Raw genomic sequence first — 21,106 nt, 5'->3', positions numbered from 1 at the left:
GTCCGCGGCATGCCGAAGGCGGAAGGCGAGGAGGACATAGAATAAATCCTGACAGCACTATTCCACCTGATCTTGCCCAGCGACACCCAGCTGGCACTCCGGTATGACAGAGCGCACAGGGCCCTGCGACCTCGATCACTCGAGGAAGGCCCAAGAGACATAATTTGCTGCATCCATTCATTTGGAACGAAGGATGCCATCATGAAAGCAGCCAGGCCCCAACCTACATGGGACTACCGTGGAGCGCAGGTCTCGCTATACAGTGACCTGTCCCCAACCACCCTGGAAGCTAGGAGGGCATTGCGGCCTATCACAACTCTACTCAGGGACCGCAACATTCCCTACAAATGGGGCTTTCCGTTCGCCTTATCGGCAAGACACCGGAACGGATGGGTGTCGCTCCGCGGCCCGGAGGAGGCCCCCGGCTTCCTGGAAGAATTAGGGTTCCCTCCTGTACCAATACCAGACTGGATCCTGGGGCCATTGGGGGCTGGCCAGAGGCTGCAACGCGCACCTCGCCGACGCAGAGGACGATCACCACCGGGACCTGCCCCCCGCCCCGCGAGACACGAGAAGGTCAAGACTAGTGACCGTCACCCTGATGCTGCTGACACACCAGCAAAGTACTGTCCCCACCACCAAGGTACTGTCCTCACCACCCCATAACAGCTTGGGACCTGACACTGACCCATCATCTCTATTGGACCGAAGTATTCCCCAACCTTGTCTCACGCGGCTGCCAGGACAGGGGGGAGTACAGGGCGTATGGAACTTGGGAACAACACCGGGTGCACTGCAACACCCCTTTCCGCTATCCGGGTTCCACGACGAGATACCACACGCACGCTTGGAGCGCTCATAAGAAGTGGACAGACCGGGACGTACTGCTCCTCTATTGATATGGATGACTGCTGCTACCCACCTCTTTCACTTTTTATTTTTTCTTGTTGATTTTTCTTTTTTTTTTTATTTTGGTTGCAAAATCCTCCCCCAGACGTCCGCTAGGGGTGTGATAGAATTTATCTTGATTCCAAGGCTCAAGCTTATAGGTGTCATATAATGATATCCTATATTAAAATTGGCTAACTTGGAATCAGGATTGATTGCTTGATGCTTGAACAACACTTAAGACCATATATGTCTAAGTCCCGGGAGCAGAGAGCCCCCACCTAAGATGTCTCTACTCTAATCTTGTTGTTCTCTCTTACTCAGAAACTTATTTGTTATGTATACATGGCGCTCATTCCTATGTCTTATCCTATGTCCTATTCCTATGTCTTATCTGTATTCCCTTGCTATTTTTGTTCTAAGAGTATTTGCACGTAAGCACTTACTTTTTAAATGTATAAAACCCAGCTGATGAATAAAAAACGTCAGAGGCTTATTTTGAATACCAACAGGTGTCTGGTGTCTAATTCTTGCTTCTCCGAGTGCACTTGTTACAACAATTTTTGGGTTTCCTCTGAATATAAGAAAGATCAACATTCTGATCCACAACAATTTGGTGCCGAAACCCGGGATCAGACGAATCCAGTTCATCCGGACCCAGAAGGGTTGGCTCGGAGCCCAGACGGTTAATCAGCTGCAGCGGGTAAGAAAAAGCTTTTATTTTTCTACCTATAAATGATTTAGACTCTCTGGTGCTCTTTGAGACCCCGGTCCGGGTGGGTAAGGATTTTAAAAATGTCTGATCTAAAGAACTTGTTTTCTGTGGAATTATGGTTATATTCAGGTGGAGGTTGTGTTATGTCTTGTGAAAGGAATCTTGAGATAGTGGAATAGAACTGTGGGTTGTAAGTTATTTTTATTGTTTGCCTTGTCATTTGTTTTATAATTTGAGTTAGAATCCTCCAAGGGCAGATCTCCTGATCTGTGTTTAGAAGACAGAACTGTGAAAATTCCACTGCAGCGGTCCTAAGTGTTTAATACACTGTTTTTGTACAGTTTGTCTTGGTAAGGAAGTAATTAACCCTTACAAGTTTTAAGATGGGTAGCTCTGAAAGTACCCAGTATTGTCAAGCATCACAAAGGACAAGGAGCAATTAAGAATGTTAAGAGGTTACTTAAGAAAGCTGGCATGCCCTCAGAGGGCACTCTAGACCCACATATATGGAGTGAATTTATGGCAAATTACAGAGGTTGGTTAGAAGATAATAACTTAGTAGAAGTTGCACAAAAATGGCATGATACTGCTGTTGAATTAACTAAATGTGGTTGTAGAGAAACCACCAGGAAAGGTGTACCATAGTATCAATGTTTTGGACCTCTAGGGTCCCAGAGTAGGCAGGATCCTGGGAAAAATCTTGTAAACCCACCCCTTTACCAGGATAATGCAGGGACTCCTTTGGTCCCTAAAGGCCAGGCGCTTTCCCTTTTACGGAGATCAAAACCTCTCTTTCCAGTTATATTACGCAGTGGGACTTCATATGGTCCCCTAGCAGCCCCTGTAAGACCTATGGGTTAATTAGAGCAGGCAGATAGTCCAGACTTAAAGGAACCCCTAGTTGCCCCCATAGACACCCCAGTGGGGCCATTAGCTCAGCAATTTTCTACTCCAATTATACCAAAAGTCGAGAGCTTGTACCATGAGAACAGACAGCCGAGCTCAAGTATCCAATACTGGGAAGAAAATAAGCCCTGGACACCCAGTGAACAACTGGCAATAATACAGCAGCTGGCAGATGTTGAAAAGGCCCCCTTAGCTCTAGTTCAGTCTCTATCCACAATTCAAGCTACTTACCAGTGTACTTGGATGGATTTAAAACAGATTGTGGCACTAAAAGCTGGCCCCATTTGGGCTAGAATAATTGCTAAATATACTGATGCCCATGAAGATAACCTCAGAAAAAGCAACATGCAAACAGATGAATGGTTTAGAACCAAGTCTGCATCTGGAGCATGCTATGTCACTGCAATAAGAGAATGGGCTAAGGTAAAGACAGAGGAACTAGCCCATAAATTAGGAGATATATTACAAGGGAAAGATGAACCTGTAGAAACATTTTTCACCAGACTACAGATGGCTTGGGAGGCATTGGGTTACACAGATATTGAAACCACTTCGACCAGACTGCTTATTAACTGCTTCATGGATGGTATCCACATACCCATAAGGACTGGTCTCCAAAATGCTAGACCTGAGTGGAGAAGTTTAACCTATGGTGATCTGGTGAAGGTGGCTAGGGGAGTGGAAGCTAACCTAAATACTAGAAAGAGGAGCACACCTCTAATGGCTGTAACTGTCCCTAGAGCTGACGGAGACAGAAGGCAGGTAGAATGCTGGAATTGTGGCAGGAAAGGACACATTAAACGTAACTGCAAGTGTCCTCCTAAAAATAGAAAACCCCAGGATTCTAATGATAACTCCCAAGACAGCCAACCACCTCCACCACCTCCCCCTCCCCAATAGGAAATTGGCAAACCAGTGTCCCTACATATTATAAATATCCCTGACTCTGCAGGACCCTCACCCATTTTCGATGTTACACTACCTGGGGGCCGAATAGTCCCTTTCCTGTTGGACACTGGCGCTGCTAAATCGATGTTACAGGAAAAATATGTGTTCCCGTATGAGAAATCTAATGATGTATTATCATGTGTAGGGGTGGATGGTATCAAAAATGACATTCCCCTTACCCACAAGCTGAAATTGAAGCTACACGACTCTACTGCCCTTGTGACAAGGCTACTTGTCAGCCCTAATGCCCCTGTTAATCTACTAGGCAGTGATATACTGTCTGCTCTTAGTGCAAATATCCAGTATAGCCCCACTGGAAAAGTAACATTGTCTGTGCCTTTAGAGGACAAACAAATGATATCTCTTTCAAATGTTCTGGCAACTCTCACTATGCCCAGCCATGTGCCAGAACCTACCATTGACTTGTCCTCAGTCCCTGATTCCTTATGGGCTACAGGGAAGACAGATACAGGCAGACTCTCTGTGCCCCCAGTCAAGGTGAATCTCCTGCCCGGAGCCAAACCTCCATACCAAAAACAATACCCCCTAAGCCCAGCACAGGAAGATGCTATTTCGCAATCTGTGCAAGAGTTTCTGCAGGCAGGGGTAGTTGTCCAGACCACCTCCCCTTGTAACACACCATTGTACCCAATTAAGAAAAAGCAAGAGAAAGGTAAACCTGTGGTATACTGTATGGTACATGATTTGAGGGCAATTAATGCTGTAACTGAACTGATTGCCCCTAATGTTCCCAACCCACACTCCTTGTTGGCACAAATACCACCTTCCTCTAAGGTATTTACTGTTAGTGACTTGGCAAATGCATTTTTCAGTGTCCCCCTGGATCCCGACAGTCAGTTTTTATTTGCATTTACACATAAACACAAACAGTACACTTGGACAGTATTGCCACAGGGCGCACAAAACTCACCCACTATGTACAGCATGGCAATGGCCCAGATTCTTGAAGAATGGAAAAGGCCAAATAATGTAATTTTATTGCAGTATATCGATGACCTACTTCTATGTTGCGATAATACACTCTCCTTGCTGAAATTCCTGGCAAAAGCAGGCTGTAAAGCGTCAAAAACGAAACTGCAAGCTTGTGTAGAGAAAGTTATTTTCCTAGGACATTGCATTTCCCAGGGCATAAAACATCTCACAGAGAGTAGAAAGACTGCAGTTCAAAATATTAAACCCCCCCGCAGCCTAGCCCAGCTTCGCACGTATCTCGGTTTGATATCTTACTGTCGTCCTTGGCTGCGTTCAGTAGCTATCTACATGCAACCACTGTATGATTGTCTTGCCAACGAAAACAAACCATTTAAATTAAACCATGCGGCAGAAAATGCCTTCTATACACTTAAGATACTGGTAACGTCAGCTCCAGCACTGGGTCTCCCAGATTACAGAAAGAATTTTAACCTGTTCTGTACTGAGCAATCAGGTTATGCTACATCTGTCCTTACACAGGACCATGGTGGTAAACAAAGACCAATAGCTTACTACTCCACCAGATTGGACCCTGTTGCCAGGGGTGCCCCCTCATGTGTTAGGGCAGTGGCGGCTGTTACTGCCCTCCTGGACAAAGCCACTGATACAAGTTCAACCAAAACACATACATACAGCAAGGCATCTCAGAATGCAATGTGCCTTGCTTATGCCACCTAATGTTACTCTTAAAAGGTGTATGGTAAAAAAACCATCTACATTACTTCCCCTGGATTTAAAAGAGGGGAGTGGGAATGGTACTTGTACTTCTGATCTTTTTGTAAATTCACTTTCACCAGATGAGTTAGCTGATGCCCAGGTACCCCATGATTGTGCAGCACTAATGGCACAAGAAACAGCAGTTTTTTGCATGTAATTGATTCTCCATTATCTAATGCAGATTTTGAGTTATTTTGTAGATGGTTCCAGATATGCTGATGAGAAGGGTAATTTCCACACTGGATATGCTGTAGTCTCTGCACATGAGATAATAAAAGCTGAACCACTCGCTCCTCACTGCTCTGCACAGGAGGCTGAGCTGAAGGCACTCGCTGAAGCATGTAAAATGGCTTCTGGTAAGACTGCTAATATTTTTACAGACTCTCGCTATGCTTTTGGTATAGCCCATGATTTTGGCCCTATTTGGCGGGCTCGTGATTTTCTCACCTCAGCAGGAACTCCAATCAAGAACTCTGAAGCCGTGAGTGCACTTATGGACGCTATCCTGTTACCCACTCAAGTAGGCATCATCAAGGTGGCAGCTCACGTGAAGATCACAGATGAAATTTCAAGAGGAAACCACAGAGCAGACGAAGCTGCCAAGCAAGCAGCAATTCAAGTTCATCCCTCTAAAGGTAAAACCTTCCTACAAGTTGTTCTTACAGATGACGCCGTTGACTACAATATACTGTTGAGCTTACAAAGACAGGCAAGCAAGGAAGAACATGACCTCTGGAGGAAACAAGATGCAGAACCTGATGATGACAAAATGTGGAGGAAAGGTTGGCCAGAGGCCTACCCAGTGTCGAAAGCCACAACAAAGGTCACAGCGAATCCAGACTCTGACTCTGCAACTCACAAACTGCAGCCTGGTGATTGGGTGGTGATAAAGAGGCATGTGAGGAAAGGACTTGAACCACGCTTTGACGGTCCATTCCAAATGCTCTTGACTACGGCTACCTCGGTAAAACTAGAAGGAAAAGCCACGTGGATACACGCCAGTCACTGTAAACAAGTCTCTCCGACTGATCCACCAACATGAAGCTGTTCATATCCTTTACCATTTTATGCTCTGTTCAGATATGCTACTCTGACTTGAGACCAGAAAATAATAATGCATGGCAGGAAAATATATGGTTGCAGATAGCAAAGGCTTTCAATTTAACCTCCTTTTGCCTCAACCCTCTCCTTAGTACTGAAAACGCCATAGAATCTTGTCTTATAGCTGTCCCCACACCAATCTCACTGTTGAGGAAGTACCTACATACCCATAGACCCCATAAATCTCTACAACTATATTCTTATGCCTTCAAACCACTGATAGGCATGCCCCCCCTATCCCTGAAGACAATTAATGTGACAGGCGCTGAACTATGTTGGTCTTTTTCATGTAATTGTTCAAGAGACCCTAATACTGAATCCCTGTTTTGCCCCACATGGTGGAAAAATATCACGAATTGTAGAGCCCTGAGCACCACTATGAATTGTACCAAAACTCACCAAGTTATGAGTTACCACTACAATGTCTATCTTCCTAAAGGATGGACTTTCTCCTGTGGAAATATTACTTATGCTTATGTCCCAGGTAACATTACAGGAGGTCCCTGTGCAATTTCTCGACTAACCATGACCATGTTTTCCAAATCTGACCTGATCACTAAAACTACCCAGCTACACAAACTGCTGAGAGACAGGAGAGATGTTAAAAACACCCTTACTTCTGATTGTAACTCTGAAATCACTCTCTTATCCAAAGCCGAATACTCTGCCCTAGCGTACACCTTGGTAGGAGTCCCAGGCTTAGCACTGTATAATACCCGAGTAGTTAATGCTGTAGCCTGTTCCCTTGCAAAAGGTTTAAATGCCACTTCACAGGCCCTAGAAGAGCTACTTATGGACAACCAGGCAAATAAGAAGGCAATCCTTGAGAATAGAGCAGCCATTGACTACTTACTAATGAAACATGACTTAGGATGTGAAGCTATTGAAGGTATGTGCTGTTTTAACCTATCTGACCATGGCACTATGATCCATAAACATATAAAAGATTTACATGACTTAGTACAGGATATCAAACAAGATAACGGCTTCTTTGAGGATTGGGATTGGACATTTGGGCTAGGAACATGGTTGACTTTACTAATTAAGAAAATTTTGTACTTTTTGCTATTAGCTATATTTGTCATTATGGCTATTTTTCTAACCTTTAGATTTTTTTCATGTCTACTAACCTCTCTATGTAAAAGCAAACCTACTGTTGGTCGTACCTTAACTTACATTCCAGCTCCGACTTCTGAAGGGTTTTATGATGTTACCTCGCCTAACAAATGAAGGAATTCTCCTCCGCTGATTCTGGTGGTCGCTCAGTCCAAGGGAACCGTGGTGAAGCAATAAATGAAAGTCCCACAGGCTTTGGCTAGCAGGCCTGGATATACCTTGGACATTTGGGTGACCCTTGGATCAAAAGAGGGGATTGTGATAGAATTTATCTTGATTCCAAGGCTCAAGCTTATAGGTGTCATATAATGATATCCTATATTAAAATTGGCTAACTTGGAATCAGGATTGATTGCTTGATGCTTGAACAACACTTAAGACCATATATGTCTAAGTCCCGGGAGCAGAGAGCCCCCACCTAAGATGTTTCTACTCTAATCTTGTTGTTCTCTCTTACTCAGAAACTTATTTGTTATGTATACATGGCGCTCATTCCTATGTCTTATCCTATGTCCTATTCCTATGTCTTACCTGTATTCCCTTGCTATTTTTGTTCTAAGAGTATTTGCACGTAAGCACTTACTTTTTAAATGTATAAAACCCAGCTGATGAATAAAAAACGTCAGAGGCTTATTTTGAATACCAACAGGTGTCTGGTGTCTAATTCTTGCTTCTCCGAGTGCACTTGTTACAACAATTTTTGGGTTTCCTCTGAATATAAGAAAGATCAACATTCTGATCCACAACAGGGGGCTCCCTGCTGAAACCTTGGGGAGGGGGGGATTGAGGGATACGGTGGACTTGTCACTCCTCACCGCTCGTGAGAACACGGCTGATCCCTTATAACTGAGCACGCAGTAGCACTATGGGATGAGAACCTTTGACCCGCAAACCGAGACTTTGGATGCCTACTGCACTAAGGAGTTCAGCTCTTAGAATCCCCTCATCTCGATAAGTATCACACGTCATCGTTATGTATAGCATTTGATTACAGTGTTGAAGCAATTGGTGTGTAGTAGATTCAGCCATACCGTGATAAGGGACATGGTAGGAATGTTAGTAACGACTTGCAGATCACTATGGAATGACAGCAGGGGGAAGGGGCTGAGGAAGGGGGGGTGGGGTGGCAGGCATGTATATATGCTATGAGAGGAAGGGGGGAGTGGAGGAAGAAGGGGGCTTATAATTAAAAAAAATTATTACTATTATTATTATTAACGTTAAAATTACTTTAGTGATACGTGGGACGCACGACATGAGAAAGAATACTACTGTGGTCACCGGGAGGTCACGACCTATACCCCCGAGACGCGTCTATAAGGTGATACTTGGGTCTCACTCATACCCAGAACCCACCCTAGTGAGAGAGCGGGTGAAGGGGATGGGGCTATTACCCTTCCTTGCTGTGACTGGCCCGATTACACATAACACCATGAGTCAGTAAGGTCTCAGAGACCAAATGGAAGGATGGTGGGAGGTTGAATAAACTACCAGGACCTAATATGGGGAATAGGAATAAGAGGAGAACTGCGGCGGAGATGGGCAAAGGGGGACAGTGAGAGATTTATAACTGCCTACTGTTATTGATGTTATTTCTGTTCATGCTTTAATCTTTTTTGCATGTTGTCGTAATGCTTCACTTCTGGTACACTTGCACCTCCCATGTTCAAACACACCTGGGCTAGGACCGGGCTGGAGCGGGACAGACTGTCCCATATCTTATATTCTACACACATACGCTTTACTATTCCCCGTTTAGACACCGACCGCTGCTCTACATAATCACTTGCGCAAGACTCTCGGCGGAGCCACAGGCACGTTCACACACCGATTTGGATATCGGGGTGACGCCTGGCCACTCCTGCTGAGGTGCAGGTGCTCCTCCTTTTCGAAGGAGATCCCGGGGTAATACCAACTTTTACCACACGGGGACAACACCCGGCAGGGGGGCTCTTCCTGTCCAACCTTATTTTAATTGTTCTATCTACACTACCTACCCCATACTCGTACTCTACATCCATACACTCTCTCACACACATACACACTCATTCGTACACACACCACCCTCCGCTACTGCCACACACGCTTAGGCCTGGCACTGGAACCAAGGGGTGACACCCCCATACACATCTGACCACGGACGGCGACGGACGAGTTACCCTGTAACTTCCTTAATCCTACATAGACCTATATAGGACACACGAGCAACTACACACCAAAATAACACGCACGCATCCGCGGGGCTGCGCCGTCGACCCGGGTCCTCGCACCGTGCGGGCGTACCTCCTGCGGACGGACACACCTCATTGCGGGTTGGACCATGGCTTACCACCGCACTCCCATGACCGTCATGACACTCAATTGCAGAGGCCTGAACATTCCGGAACGCCGCACTCACTACTGAGGGTACTGCGACAGAAACACATATCGATAGCAATGCTACAAGAGACTCATTTTAGGGAAGGCGCAGCTCCCAAACTCCGTAATGCCTACTACCCTATAAGTTACTGCAACAATCACCCGCTGGCTCGTCGAGCAGGAGTTGCGATACTGATTGCCGCAGACTTAGGATTTCAGGAACTGGACAGGATGGCTGACGAACATGGACGTTACCTCTTCCTCAAGAGGGTGATAGCCGACAGGGTGAACACTCTCGCATCCATTTATGTACCCAATTCGAAACAAGCACAATTTCTAAGGGTTGCATTATGTACACTACATGGATTCTCGGAGGGAGCACTGATAGTGGGAGGGGACTTTAACGCCCCTTTGGACCCACTTTTGGACTCGTCCACTGGCTATAGCAGCCTCCCACAAAACCACATTAGATCCATACGCAAATCACTGGGGGAGCTGTCACTAGTTGACAGCTGGAGGACGATACATCCCACCAGCAGGGACTACACGCACTATTCAGTAATACATGATCGTTACTCCCGGATTGACTATGTGCTAATTAGACAAGAACGACTATCTCGAACGGCATCTATAGAGCCTGCAACGTGGTCGGACCATGGCTCGGTCCAGATAGAACTGGAATCCCTGTTATTTAAAACTGCAACTTGGACTTGGTGCCTGAACGAATTTCTGCTCCAAGACCGCGCTGTGAGGAGCAAGGTCTCCCAAGCACTGGAACACTACTTTGAGGAAAACGGGACGGATGAAATATCCCCGGTGTCCGTATGGGAAGCACACAAGAGTGTCAAACGCGGCACTCTTATTGGCATCGAGACCCGCAAGAGAAAGGAAGCAACCCACACGATGACTGAATTATACGGCACCATATCGCGACTCAAGCTCCAGCACAAACGCTCATAGCTAGTCGAAATATACGGCGAATTATTGGAAGCCAGGCGTAACTTGACAGCCCTCCTCACACAAAGACACCTACGTTCGCTCCAAAGGTCGAAAAACATTTTCTACACACACGCGAACAAGGGGGGGAAATTTCTCGCACGCCTACTCCGAGGAGACATGACGCGCACACAAGTACGAAAGATTCGCTTGTCATCGGGCAGAATATCTCCGTACCCAGAGGACATAGCAGGGGAATTCCGAGAATACTATAACTCCCTATATAACCTTCGCCAACCGGGGGACCCGGCTCATAGGCGGGACTCGTCACTACACACGCGCACGTACCTACAAGAAACTGTACGGACGCGGGTAAACCCAGAGGCGGCGTCTATGCTTGACGAACTGATTACCACTGAAGATCTCGCTGCAGCGCTTAAAAACACGAAAACAGGGAAAGCTCCGGGACCTGACGGGTTCTCCACAGGCTACTACAAACACTTCGCCCAGATATTACTACCATGGCTGACAAAAGCTGTCAACAGGGTGACGGAAGGGGGACAATTTGGCGTGGAATCCCTAACAGCGACTATAACTGTTATACTCAAACCCGGGAAGGACCCGGAACAATGCAGCAGTTACCGCCCGATTTCCCTACTGAATGTGGACACGAAGCTCCTGACAAAAGTTCTGGCGACCAGACTTCAACGGATATTGCCGAGGCTAGTTCATGTGGACCAGACGGGATTTATCCCGAGCCGAGAAGCATGGGATAGTACGCTACGCCTGTTTTCTATACAACATCATGCACGGAAATATCGGAAGCACCTCCTGCTGTTATCCACAGACGTGGAAAAGGCATTTGACCGGGTTGATTGGTCATACATGACCCAAACGCTCCGGTGTATGGGTATAGGACAGAGGACTATGGCGTGGATCTCTGCCCTGTACAGCTCGCCGAGAGCGTCGGTACGTGTTAATGGAGCTCTGACTACCAGCTTTGGAATCACAAATGGCACCATGCAGGGATGTCCCCTGTCGCCACTCTTGTTCGCTCTCTCCCTGGAGCCACTCCTACAAGCAATTCGGGATTGCCCAGACATCCACGGTTATTCATGGCAAGGCACGAAACATAAGGTGGCCGCTTATGCGGACGACCTCCTGTTCTTTATTTCCCAGCCACGGATCACGCTACCGTGCCTACTTTCAGAAATCGACAAATTTGGGCAGATATCCGGGTTTAAGCTAAACCTGGCGAAATGTGAGGCACTGAATATCACTGTCCCCGCGGTAGAATACGAGACCCTGGGCCCGCTCTTCCCATTTCGTTGGTGCGCAGGAGCGATGAAGTATCTAGGCATCTGGATTTCCACGAACCCGCAAGACATATACCAGCTCAACTTCGCACCACTCTTGCAGAAAATTAAATTAGATCTGAAAAGGTGGGCCTACCCGCACATTACGTGGCACAACCGCATAGCGGTACTTAAAATGAACATCCTCCCGGGGGGCGGAGCTTGACTGCCAAGGAAGCCAGACGTGCTCTGCAAGAGCTCCTGCATCTGGCCCCAATAAATTAGGATTTACACCCGGGCCACCCATCAACCAGACCGCAATACGCACTCATATTGCCAAGGGGCCTTCGGTGCACCGGAGGATACTCGTTGTGAGCCTCTCTGGACCCGGTACAGCCTGATAGTGGCCAGCGGCATACACAAGCCTGAGCTCTGGAGAGACGGCCGCTCTCAGAGCTCCGTCAGTTGCTAAGCGGTCCCGGTGAACAAAGCTATCTTCTCCCCCCCCCTCTGGACCGGCGGGGGTTATCCCGGTATCCACTAGCTGGCACCTCTGTCGACCCTACACAGCGATCACACCACGACGCCTGATCACGGCTGTCCTACCCAAGATGGCGGCCGGGCCTCTGCTCCACCAGCCGAGTCTGCATCAGCCCATGGAGACATGAGGTGATGCGGCTGAGTATGTGCTGGAGCGACTGGATGCAACCTTTGCTGATTTCTGGGGCAAACTGGAGGCTCTTCTTGAAGCGACTCCAAATGAATCTCGGGACGGAGAGCAACCCAGTGAGTCTCACTATACGCCTGCTAAAAGCCAAGCGGTTCCCGGGGGTCATCCTACTAAACGAAGCGGCAAGCATATGCACAACCACCACCCCCCCTGCACGGCTAACAAAGCGAGAAGGCGCAAGAAGCCACAGCGGCAGGCACCGCTCCTCCGACAAACCCAGCAGCATGGACGCTACTACCCACCTCGACCACAGAGATCCGGACTCCCTCAGCGGGAGCAGCATGACCCAGAGGCAGTCCCCTTAAGCTGCCTGGCACACAAGAATGTCGGCCCATGGAGATCGCCATCTTTCCAGGTTCGACGCCGCGTACAGAAAGGGCAGGAAGGTGGGGCAGAATCCGATACCAAGCTACCTCATCAGACTTGGACTCTAAGTGGCATTGGCTAAATGTCCTGTGTGGAATCATACTAAACCAAGTGTAGCCAGGGTATCAGCCAGCTTTACCTTGCTTACATGTTATACCTTTGAATGCATCCACTTTTATTTTTATTTCCCTTGCTTAGAACACCTCAAATCTATAACCATCTGTAGTATCTTCACACATGCTTGTTATATGCTTCATGTAGGTTTATTTCTGGTTTAAGTCTAGCGCAATATGCAACCACTTATTCCTAGCCTAGCCAGACAAGTGATAGGATAGAATCAACCTAACATATACTACATTGTAAAGCCGTGTTCAATCAATGATTGCACATGTCATAATTTGTCTCTATGTCACTCCTCTATTTACCCTTACCAGACATGTGCACCTCGCTAACCCACTTAAACGAGAACCTAAACTATTGAAATACTGTATTTTATATTTTGATTTTCATCTTTGCTGACCCTCTTTATGCTAACTTATGATGCTGCAATGTAACATGCTAATAATAATGCGACCAGGGGCACACCTACTCTACAGCATGCCTATCTACAGTCTAGCTTAAGTTATACCGACATGCAGAGCTAAATAATACACCAATATGCAGGGAAATATGATTAGCGGATAGACTATCCTGATACGCTGTACTAGTCCCTCTAAGAATAGCCGGGATTTAGGCAACCACTGTACCCTTAGTATGCTTCGCTTGGGCAAAGCCATTCAACTACTGCATGTCAGATAGAAGCGGGAATGAGACCTACACTCTCTGCATCAAACGTTAATTACCCTCACACGACAGACAGTTATACCTGTACTACACATACGGAGTCAGCCTCCACATGGAGACTCCTTAGACCAGCTAGTTTAAGCGGTATACACAATATAAAAAACGTGAAAGTTATCTGCATGCCAAGTTTACTCATGAAAACCACGCTTGTAATCTTATGCACAAAAAATATAAAATGTGCACTGTTCCTCATGTCACATAATTGTTATAATCCATTTGATGTTAAGCATGTACCAGCCGCTGTGACGGCACAATTTTGTTCGCCTAACCTGTGCACGAATAAAATAAAGAATATAAAAAAAAAAAATGAACATCCTCCCGAGGGTTCTTTACCTATTTCAGACCATACCGGTAGCACTGCCGATGACATTTTTCTCGACCCTCAAGACGGCAGTTATCCAATATACATGGAGAGGGGAAAGATCCAGGATACACCACGATTTATTATGCATGCCCAGGCACCGTGGGGGCTTAGCGCTGCCGGACTTTAAAAAATATCACCAAGCCGCGACGCTACAGCGAATTCTGGAATAGCATGAAACAGACACAAGCAAGCAATGGGTGACTCTGGACCGGGACGGAGACACTGCAAAACTAAAGGCGATGGTGTGGAGGAGGCGAGCAACCAAGGACAGCAGGAGACAGGCTGAGGGCCCAGTAGCACAAACACTACTCACATGGGAGAGCCTCAGGGAGACACCTTGGGTCTCCCCGGCCCCGAGCCCCTTGCTGCCGATTACACACAACCCCGGTATAAGGGGCGGGCTGCCTGCGGAAGCCTGGACATTCCTGGACGCAGAATATATCACAATATACAAAGTTACCCGGGAAGGCACTCTAAAGACGCTAGACACGCTGTTAGAGGACCGACCACGGTCTCCGATGGTAGTTTTGCAACTAAAACATTATTACAACTCTCTCCCTCATAAAGATAAACTACGGAGAGAACTAACGTGGTTTGAGGACCTCTGCTCCCGTGGCGCGTCACTTGGGAAAACTATCTCGAACCTCTATCAATACCTGCTGACCGATCCCACATCGGAAAACAACACCTTCCAGCGACGCTGGGAATGGGCCATGGACAAGACATTCACTCCGACACAATGGGACAAAGCCCTGATATGGCAACATAAAAGCTCCTCTAGCTCCCGCTATCAAGAGGTAAATTACAAACTGATCTCCATGTGGTATAGAACACCAGTATTACTTCACAGGATCTTCCCCACTACCCCACCAACGTGCTGGAGATGCCAGGAAGACAATGGGACTCTATTGCACATCTGGTGGGAATGCAGGCTTATCGCACCGTTTTGGAATCAAATCAAATCAGACGTTCTCCTAATCCTCGGTGACGATACCGAATGGTCGGAAGAATTAGCCTTACTACACATTTCCTCACAACCATTGTCTGCATGCAAAAAATCTGTCCTGCGCCACCTCTTGAACGCGGCCAAATCTCTCATTCCGGTATACTGGAAGACAGCAGATATCCCCACAAAGGAAGAGTGGATTCATAGAGTTGAGGATATCAGGGCGGCAGAGGTGCTTCAAGCGGAACTGACGGGCAGAGAGGCAAAATACGCGGATACATGGGCGCCGTGGTTCACCTTCCGCGCGAGGCCATAGGGGGGTGCCGGTGGGGGGGGGCTTGGGGCCGGGGGACGGTGCAGCCCTTGCGACATACCTATTTCATACATTACAACCTATGACCGCCCTTTGACGCTAATGGTCGCAGACACCACACCTCACGAACCGATCGCACCACCCCGACTGGATACGACATTACCACGGATGGCTCAAACTAACAAAGATGCCCTCGGGGGACACACACACACACAATTAATCAGCCAGTATAAACTCAAACACCGCCCCTACTTAGGCTACGCGTTAAGGTAACGGGACACATGCCATCACAGATAAAGGTAGCGGACTTCGGATTCCCACTGTCCTCACGGATGGGAGGGGGCAAACCGAGACGGACCTGACACTACGTGATATCCACACCCGGCCAGTTGCTAGACATCCGACAAATTGGCCTAGTCTCCGTGGGGATTCTGTCCATACAACATAGGACAATAGTGGCTGACTGGGAACTGATCGGACACACAAAACATTTGATAGTAGGGGTGACGCTGAACTCACCGACAAACATATGTAAGAACCCCGTAACTCCACACGCCTTACCCACGAACGACGAGACATTATTCATACTACGGGGAATCCTGGACAGCATGAGTCTCACACCTCCACCAATGCACGATACCTGCTAAGCAGCTCTCTTCACACACCATCTGCGACACGCACAACCTGACAACACATAGACCAACAAGGGACATAGCACGGTCGTTAGAAAGCCAATTAGGCCCTTTGGAACTCCACGAGGAGGCGAGGGAGGTGGTCCCGACGGGACACTCCCGGCGATTTCCTACATTGGATCTATCACGCCAAATACGAGCAGCCACGGTACAAATGAGGGCAACCTGTTTGGAAGTTCATATCACTGGAGGGACTTTTTCACACTATAATGAGACCTCATCGAACCGGTATCATTCTCTTCTCTTTCCATCTACAATGGCTGTCCAGTGCCATACTTTACTACCACCACCCAACACCGGACCCCTTATGGGTCATGCTATACTCTAACACAACACATCACATCACACTTTCACACTATTGGACAAGAAATCTTGACACCAACCATTAGTTGACACGCATTTCTAAGGAACTGCTGCATATTAATTTGTCCGCACCGCTCTAGTCCTCGGTGGACTTGTTTGGTTAACCACGGTCCTAACGAGACGTAGCGATGAGTCTCCTGAGAGGGAACACGGTGGTGACTGATACTTGTGATCTCGTGTTACCTGTTATTGCAACTGTCACTGATTCTGTCTCCGAATGTATCTTCTTTTTTTTTTTTTTTAATTCTTTATTTTTGAGTGCAGAGATGATGACAAGCTTAATCGGTGACACGTTTAGTATACAATATGATTGCAAACAATTGGTTTATATAGTCAAGAGGTGCTGCACTTTTTTTTTTTTTGTCGAGTAGGAACACAAATTAAACAAGAAGTATTGCAAGATAAATACGTAGTTATAGTTGTGTTGTGTAACATGCTAACTTAGATGTTTAAGATTTTTTGTAAGGAGATGAAGTCGTGTTCAACATTAGTTTGATTAGTAGCGGGTAGTATCTGTTGATCTTGGCTTATTCCGAGGCATTCACAGTGAGACATGCATATATCCTGGTACTTAATGGTGGACAGCTAATTGCGGGTCTAACCCAGGCTAAACCGGTTGCGAGAGGTTAATAAAACTGGTGTAGGCTTGAGTGCTGTAAAATGAGGGAATTTGCGTTATAACTACAGTAGAGAGTCATACATTCAATTAGGCTTGTATGTGGCTAAAGCATAATGTGTCTGGGCAGGTTACTCTTGGGCTTATATAGCACTGTAGTCTGGAGCTGCAGTGAGATGACCACATTAAAGCAGTGCTGGGACATTGAAACAGTGTATGAAGATAACGATAAAACTTATTGCTGGTCTGTCAGCATTATCCCCCTAGGAGACCTCCTTGGGGTGGTAGAGAAAGGCATTATTAATTGAGAGCCGAAAAATAGTATGTCGGCTATCAGGACTGCTGGGATAATCAACTGAAAAGAAAAATAAAGATAATAGGAAACAATCATAGCTTAAAAGAAAAACAATATTTGGTCATTAGTCCCAGTGAGTTTCACTTGTCAGCTCAGCTTAGCCTATGCCCTCGAGGGGCAGAGCACAGTCCAGTCTTTGGGAAAGATGTCTTGCGCTTCCAGGTTTCAGAGTGGGTTGTAGGGGAAAGCCACTCACCGGGGTCGATGCCTCCACCCCTACCTCTGGCGCGTCGACTGGTCTAAAGTTTGAAAATGCCCGCTCGTGTGGCGCCCGCTGCTGATGCGGAGTATGCCTCTTTACTCGCCGCCATTTTGGGGCCTTCCTCGGTGCTGGGGCCTTGGGCTGCTGCTGCAGGGTTATATTCCGCTTGAGAGGGGAGTGTTTTGTCGGCTGCTGCGGTGCTTTTCGGTGCGTCGGTTGTTGCTTCGGGATGGTTTCCCTGTTGGCTTTCTGCCCAGGCGGACCATGTGTGTGCAGGCTGGATGCTGGGTGTGCAGCTGTGCCTGACGGGGCCCCATGTACCCCTTCTCCCGATTGCCTCCGTCCGCTCCTCTGTCCCCCAGTCAGCTGTGCTGAGCGTAGTTCCAGCTGCTCCCAGAATCGGGTGAAGATCCCGTCGAGGTGTAGCAGCATGCGATCAATCGTGGCGCAGCCGTCTGGCTTGGCCTGCCTCGTGTCGCTTGTGGAAGGTGTATCCACCATTTTGGAGGAGGAATGCCGTGTGACAGCCTCTCGCAGTTTTGGCTGCCCGTTGTCCATAAGGTGAGTGCCTGTGCTGAAGAATGTGGACCGGGATGACCCGCCGGTTCGGGGTGGGGGGAGGGGGTGTGTTGCTTAGGGTGCCCACCTTCTGCTTGAGATCCCGGAGAGCGGCCGCCTCTCCCGGACTCAGCCCTTGGTAGGCCGCAAGCCTCGTTTGGTCGGTCCGGTGTGGTAGAAGTTCGGGAGAGGTACCGGCTGGTGCAGCAGCCTCCCCCAGGTTGAATCTTTATAAGCTGCGGCCCGTAGGTGCCAATTTCTGGGTGAAACACCCCGTTTTTCGTCCCCAGACGTGGGAGCTTGTACTGAACACGTCTGGGCTGCTTGGCTGTCAGGCTCCGCCCGAATGTATCTTCTGTTTGGATATATGATGCTTTAACTTTGTAATCTTGCATTCTGTTATTAATGCAGGCCTGCGAGCCTAAACTTTATTCTCTACGAACCTCAATAAAAACTGATTATTCAAAAAAAAAAAGATGGGTGCAGCTCTTATCTAAATGTATTTTTTATAATGGATATTAAATGTTTTGTTGTACTTTGTAATACAAAAAGAAAAACTCATTGGGGGCGTGTCCTAGCACATGGAAGCGGTCGCCTGAGCCTCAAGCTCTCCCATCTTATGGTGTACACAGCGTGAAGAAACAGCGATTAATTTGAATCCCACGATGTCCCGAGTTGCAGACGGGCTACAGGTAGGGATGGCAGCAAAAACCTGCAAAAAGCCAAGACAAAAAACGCTACAAATGCATTTAACAGCATCACTGAAAATCAGACACAGGGACCAAGATGGCACTGAGAGGCCTGAATCCCCAGCCTCCTGTTCTGATATGAGTGAGAGCGCACATAGCTCAGATGGCATGTTGCCAGGGCCAGACTGGCCCACCGGGATACCGGGAAATTTCCCAGTGGGCCGCGGCATCTGGGGGCTGCGCATATAGGTGCCACCGGGTGGCAGGTCCAGTGGCACACACTCAGAGGGGGCCGGCCGCGTTTCACATTCCATTCGTAAACCAATGCAAAACATTTTTCTCACCACAGCAGCAACTTTAAAGCACTGGGATGGTTACATGGCCTCTATAGGATGGAAGACAACATTTCATCCTAAAGCCCCACTGACAGCACTTAGGGCAGTAAACATGACAATTCCCATAAGCAGATCGACACAACTAGGAATATCCCACATTCAACAACTGTGTGAGAGACAAACCGTCCTACCCTTCCAGGAGTTAAGGGACAAATGGAATGTCTCGGCACTTGACATTTTCCCATACCTACAGCTAAAAAACACAATTGCCTCCCTTATACAATTTACACCCACCCCAGCAAGCTCAGATGCCATATCCCCACCATTAGTAGCACTTAGATGCTGGTTGCCCCCAGCCAGGCTCAAGGCCCTATCTCTATGCTATAAAGCTTGGTTGGAGTTGGTACCGAATAGAACCCTGGTCTGCAGAACTCACTGGGAAGATGACTGTAGGGTGACATCGTCCAATGAGGATTGGTTACGGGATAAACAGGTTGACGAAATGCTACTCACAAGTGGAAGCACACAGAAAATTGTTGTACAGGTGGTATATGACGCCACATAGGTTACATAATTTTTTTTCCTAGCGTGCCCCCTAAGTGTCGGTGGTGCTTGTCAGGTGAGAGGACTCTGCTCCACATTTGGTGGTCATGCAGCAGCACCCGCCCGTTGCGGGGAGACGTACAGAACCTATTGGAATCCCTGGGAATTTCAAACTTCCAGATGTTGGTCGCCTCCTGTCTCCTTCTACTGTTGCCTTCAAAAATAGAATATAGCAACAAACAACTAATAGCCTTGATAATACAGGCGGCGCGCAACCTTATTGCCTTAAACTGGAAATCACATAATTGCCTGTCTCTCTCGCAACTTACCGTTAAAATCCAACAATTCTACGTCTATGAAAGTATGACCACAGACTCTGCCCGCACAACGAAGAAGTTCCAACAGATGTGGGAGAGGTGGGAACAACTATACGGTCATGGTGGGGGAAAGCATGGGGCAAAGTAGACAGACACATTCTATAGGGAAACATGTGTTGGAGCTCATGTAGAAGACCTGTATAGTTGGGATAACATACTTTATGATATGACCAATGGGGTGCAGAGTCGAGACGCAACCCAAAAATAGGATGTCATGACCACTAGATTGCACTTTTTGTTACCGTTATATTTTCCTTTATCTATGCATTGTTTTTTTCTTTTCTATGCTTTATCATATTAACATTCGAAGGTATTTGGAGTAGACTCTGGTGGTCCCTCCACTAGAGCCAAAATCTCCAATTGTATGTAGTTCTCACTCACTCTGCATGTTTTAGTATCATACTGTATCTATGATTTTGTAACCAAATTGTAGATATACAGAGTTGTAACTATGTAACGAATATACAATGAAAAAACCTTCAATAAAATACAAATTGAAAAAAGAAATGAAAAAACTCACCTCCAGGAAAACTGCAGCCAATTCCCACTATTGCTATAAGATCGTCATCCATTCTGGAAATTTTCCCTGAAACAATTATATTTTTTAGATTTTGAAGATACAAAATACTTGTATTGCTTTAAAGAACAACCTATAAAACATTCTGTATATATGAAGAGGATTTGCAACACATTAAAGGGAATCTACAGTGCAAGGAAAACGATCCGTTTTACTGGCACTGGAGGGTCCCTCTCCCTCCCACCCCCCAATCCCCAGTTGCTGAAGGGGTGAAAACCCCTTCAGTCACTTACCTCAGGCAGCGACATGTCCCACGTCGCTGCC

General features: G+C 47.2%; 1 protein-coding gene across 1 annotated transcript in view; it reads right to left on the bottom strand.

The window, feature by feature from the left end:
- Positions 1 to 21,106, bottom strand: part of LOC134609489 (phthioceranic/hydroxyphthioceranic acid synthase-like) — a 55,073-nt gene that overhangs the window by 17,188 nt on the left and 16,779 nt on the right. The window contains exon 2 of the mRNA XM_063453153.1: positions 20,786 to 20,851. Within this exon, the coding sequence (XP_063309223.1) occupies positions 20,786 to 20,837 (52 nt within the window). The 5' untranslated portion in view covers positions 20,838 to 20,851. The remainder of the gene's footprint in view (positions 1 to 20,785; positions 20,852 to 21,106) is intronic.

Source organism: Pelobates fuscus, chromosome 4, assembly GCF_036172605.1.
Source record: "Pelobates fuscus isolate aPelFus1 chromosome 4, aPelFus1.pri, whole genome shotgun sequence".
NCBI classification, from domain to species: Eukaryota; Metazoa; Chordata; class Amphibia; order Anura; family Pelobatidae; genus Pelobates; species Pelobates fuscus.
The sequence above is the reverse complement of the archived record's forward strand: the minus strand, read 5'-3'. Positions and strand labels throughout refer to the sequence as shown.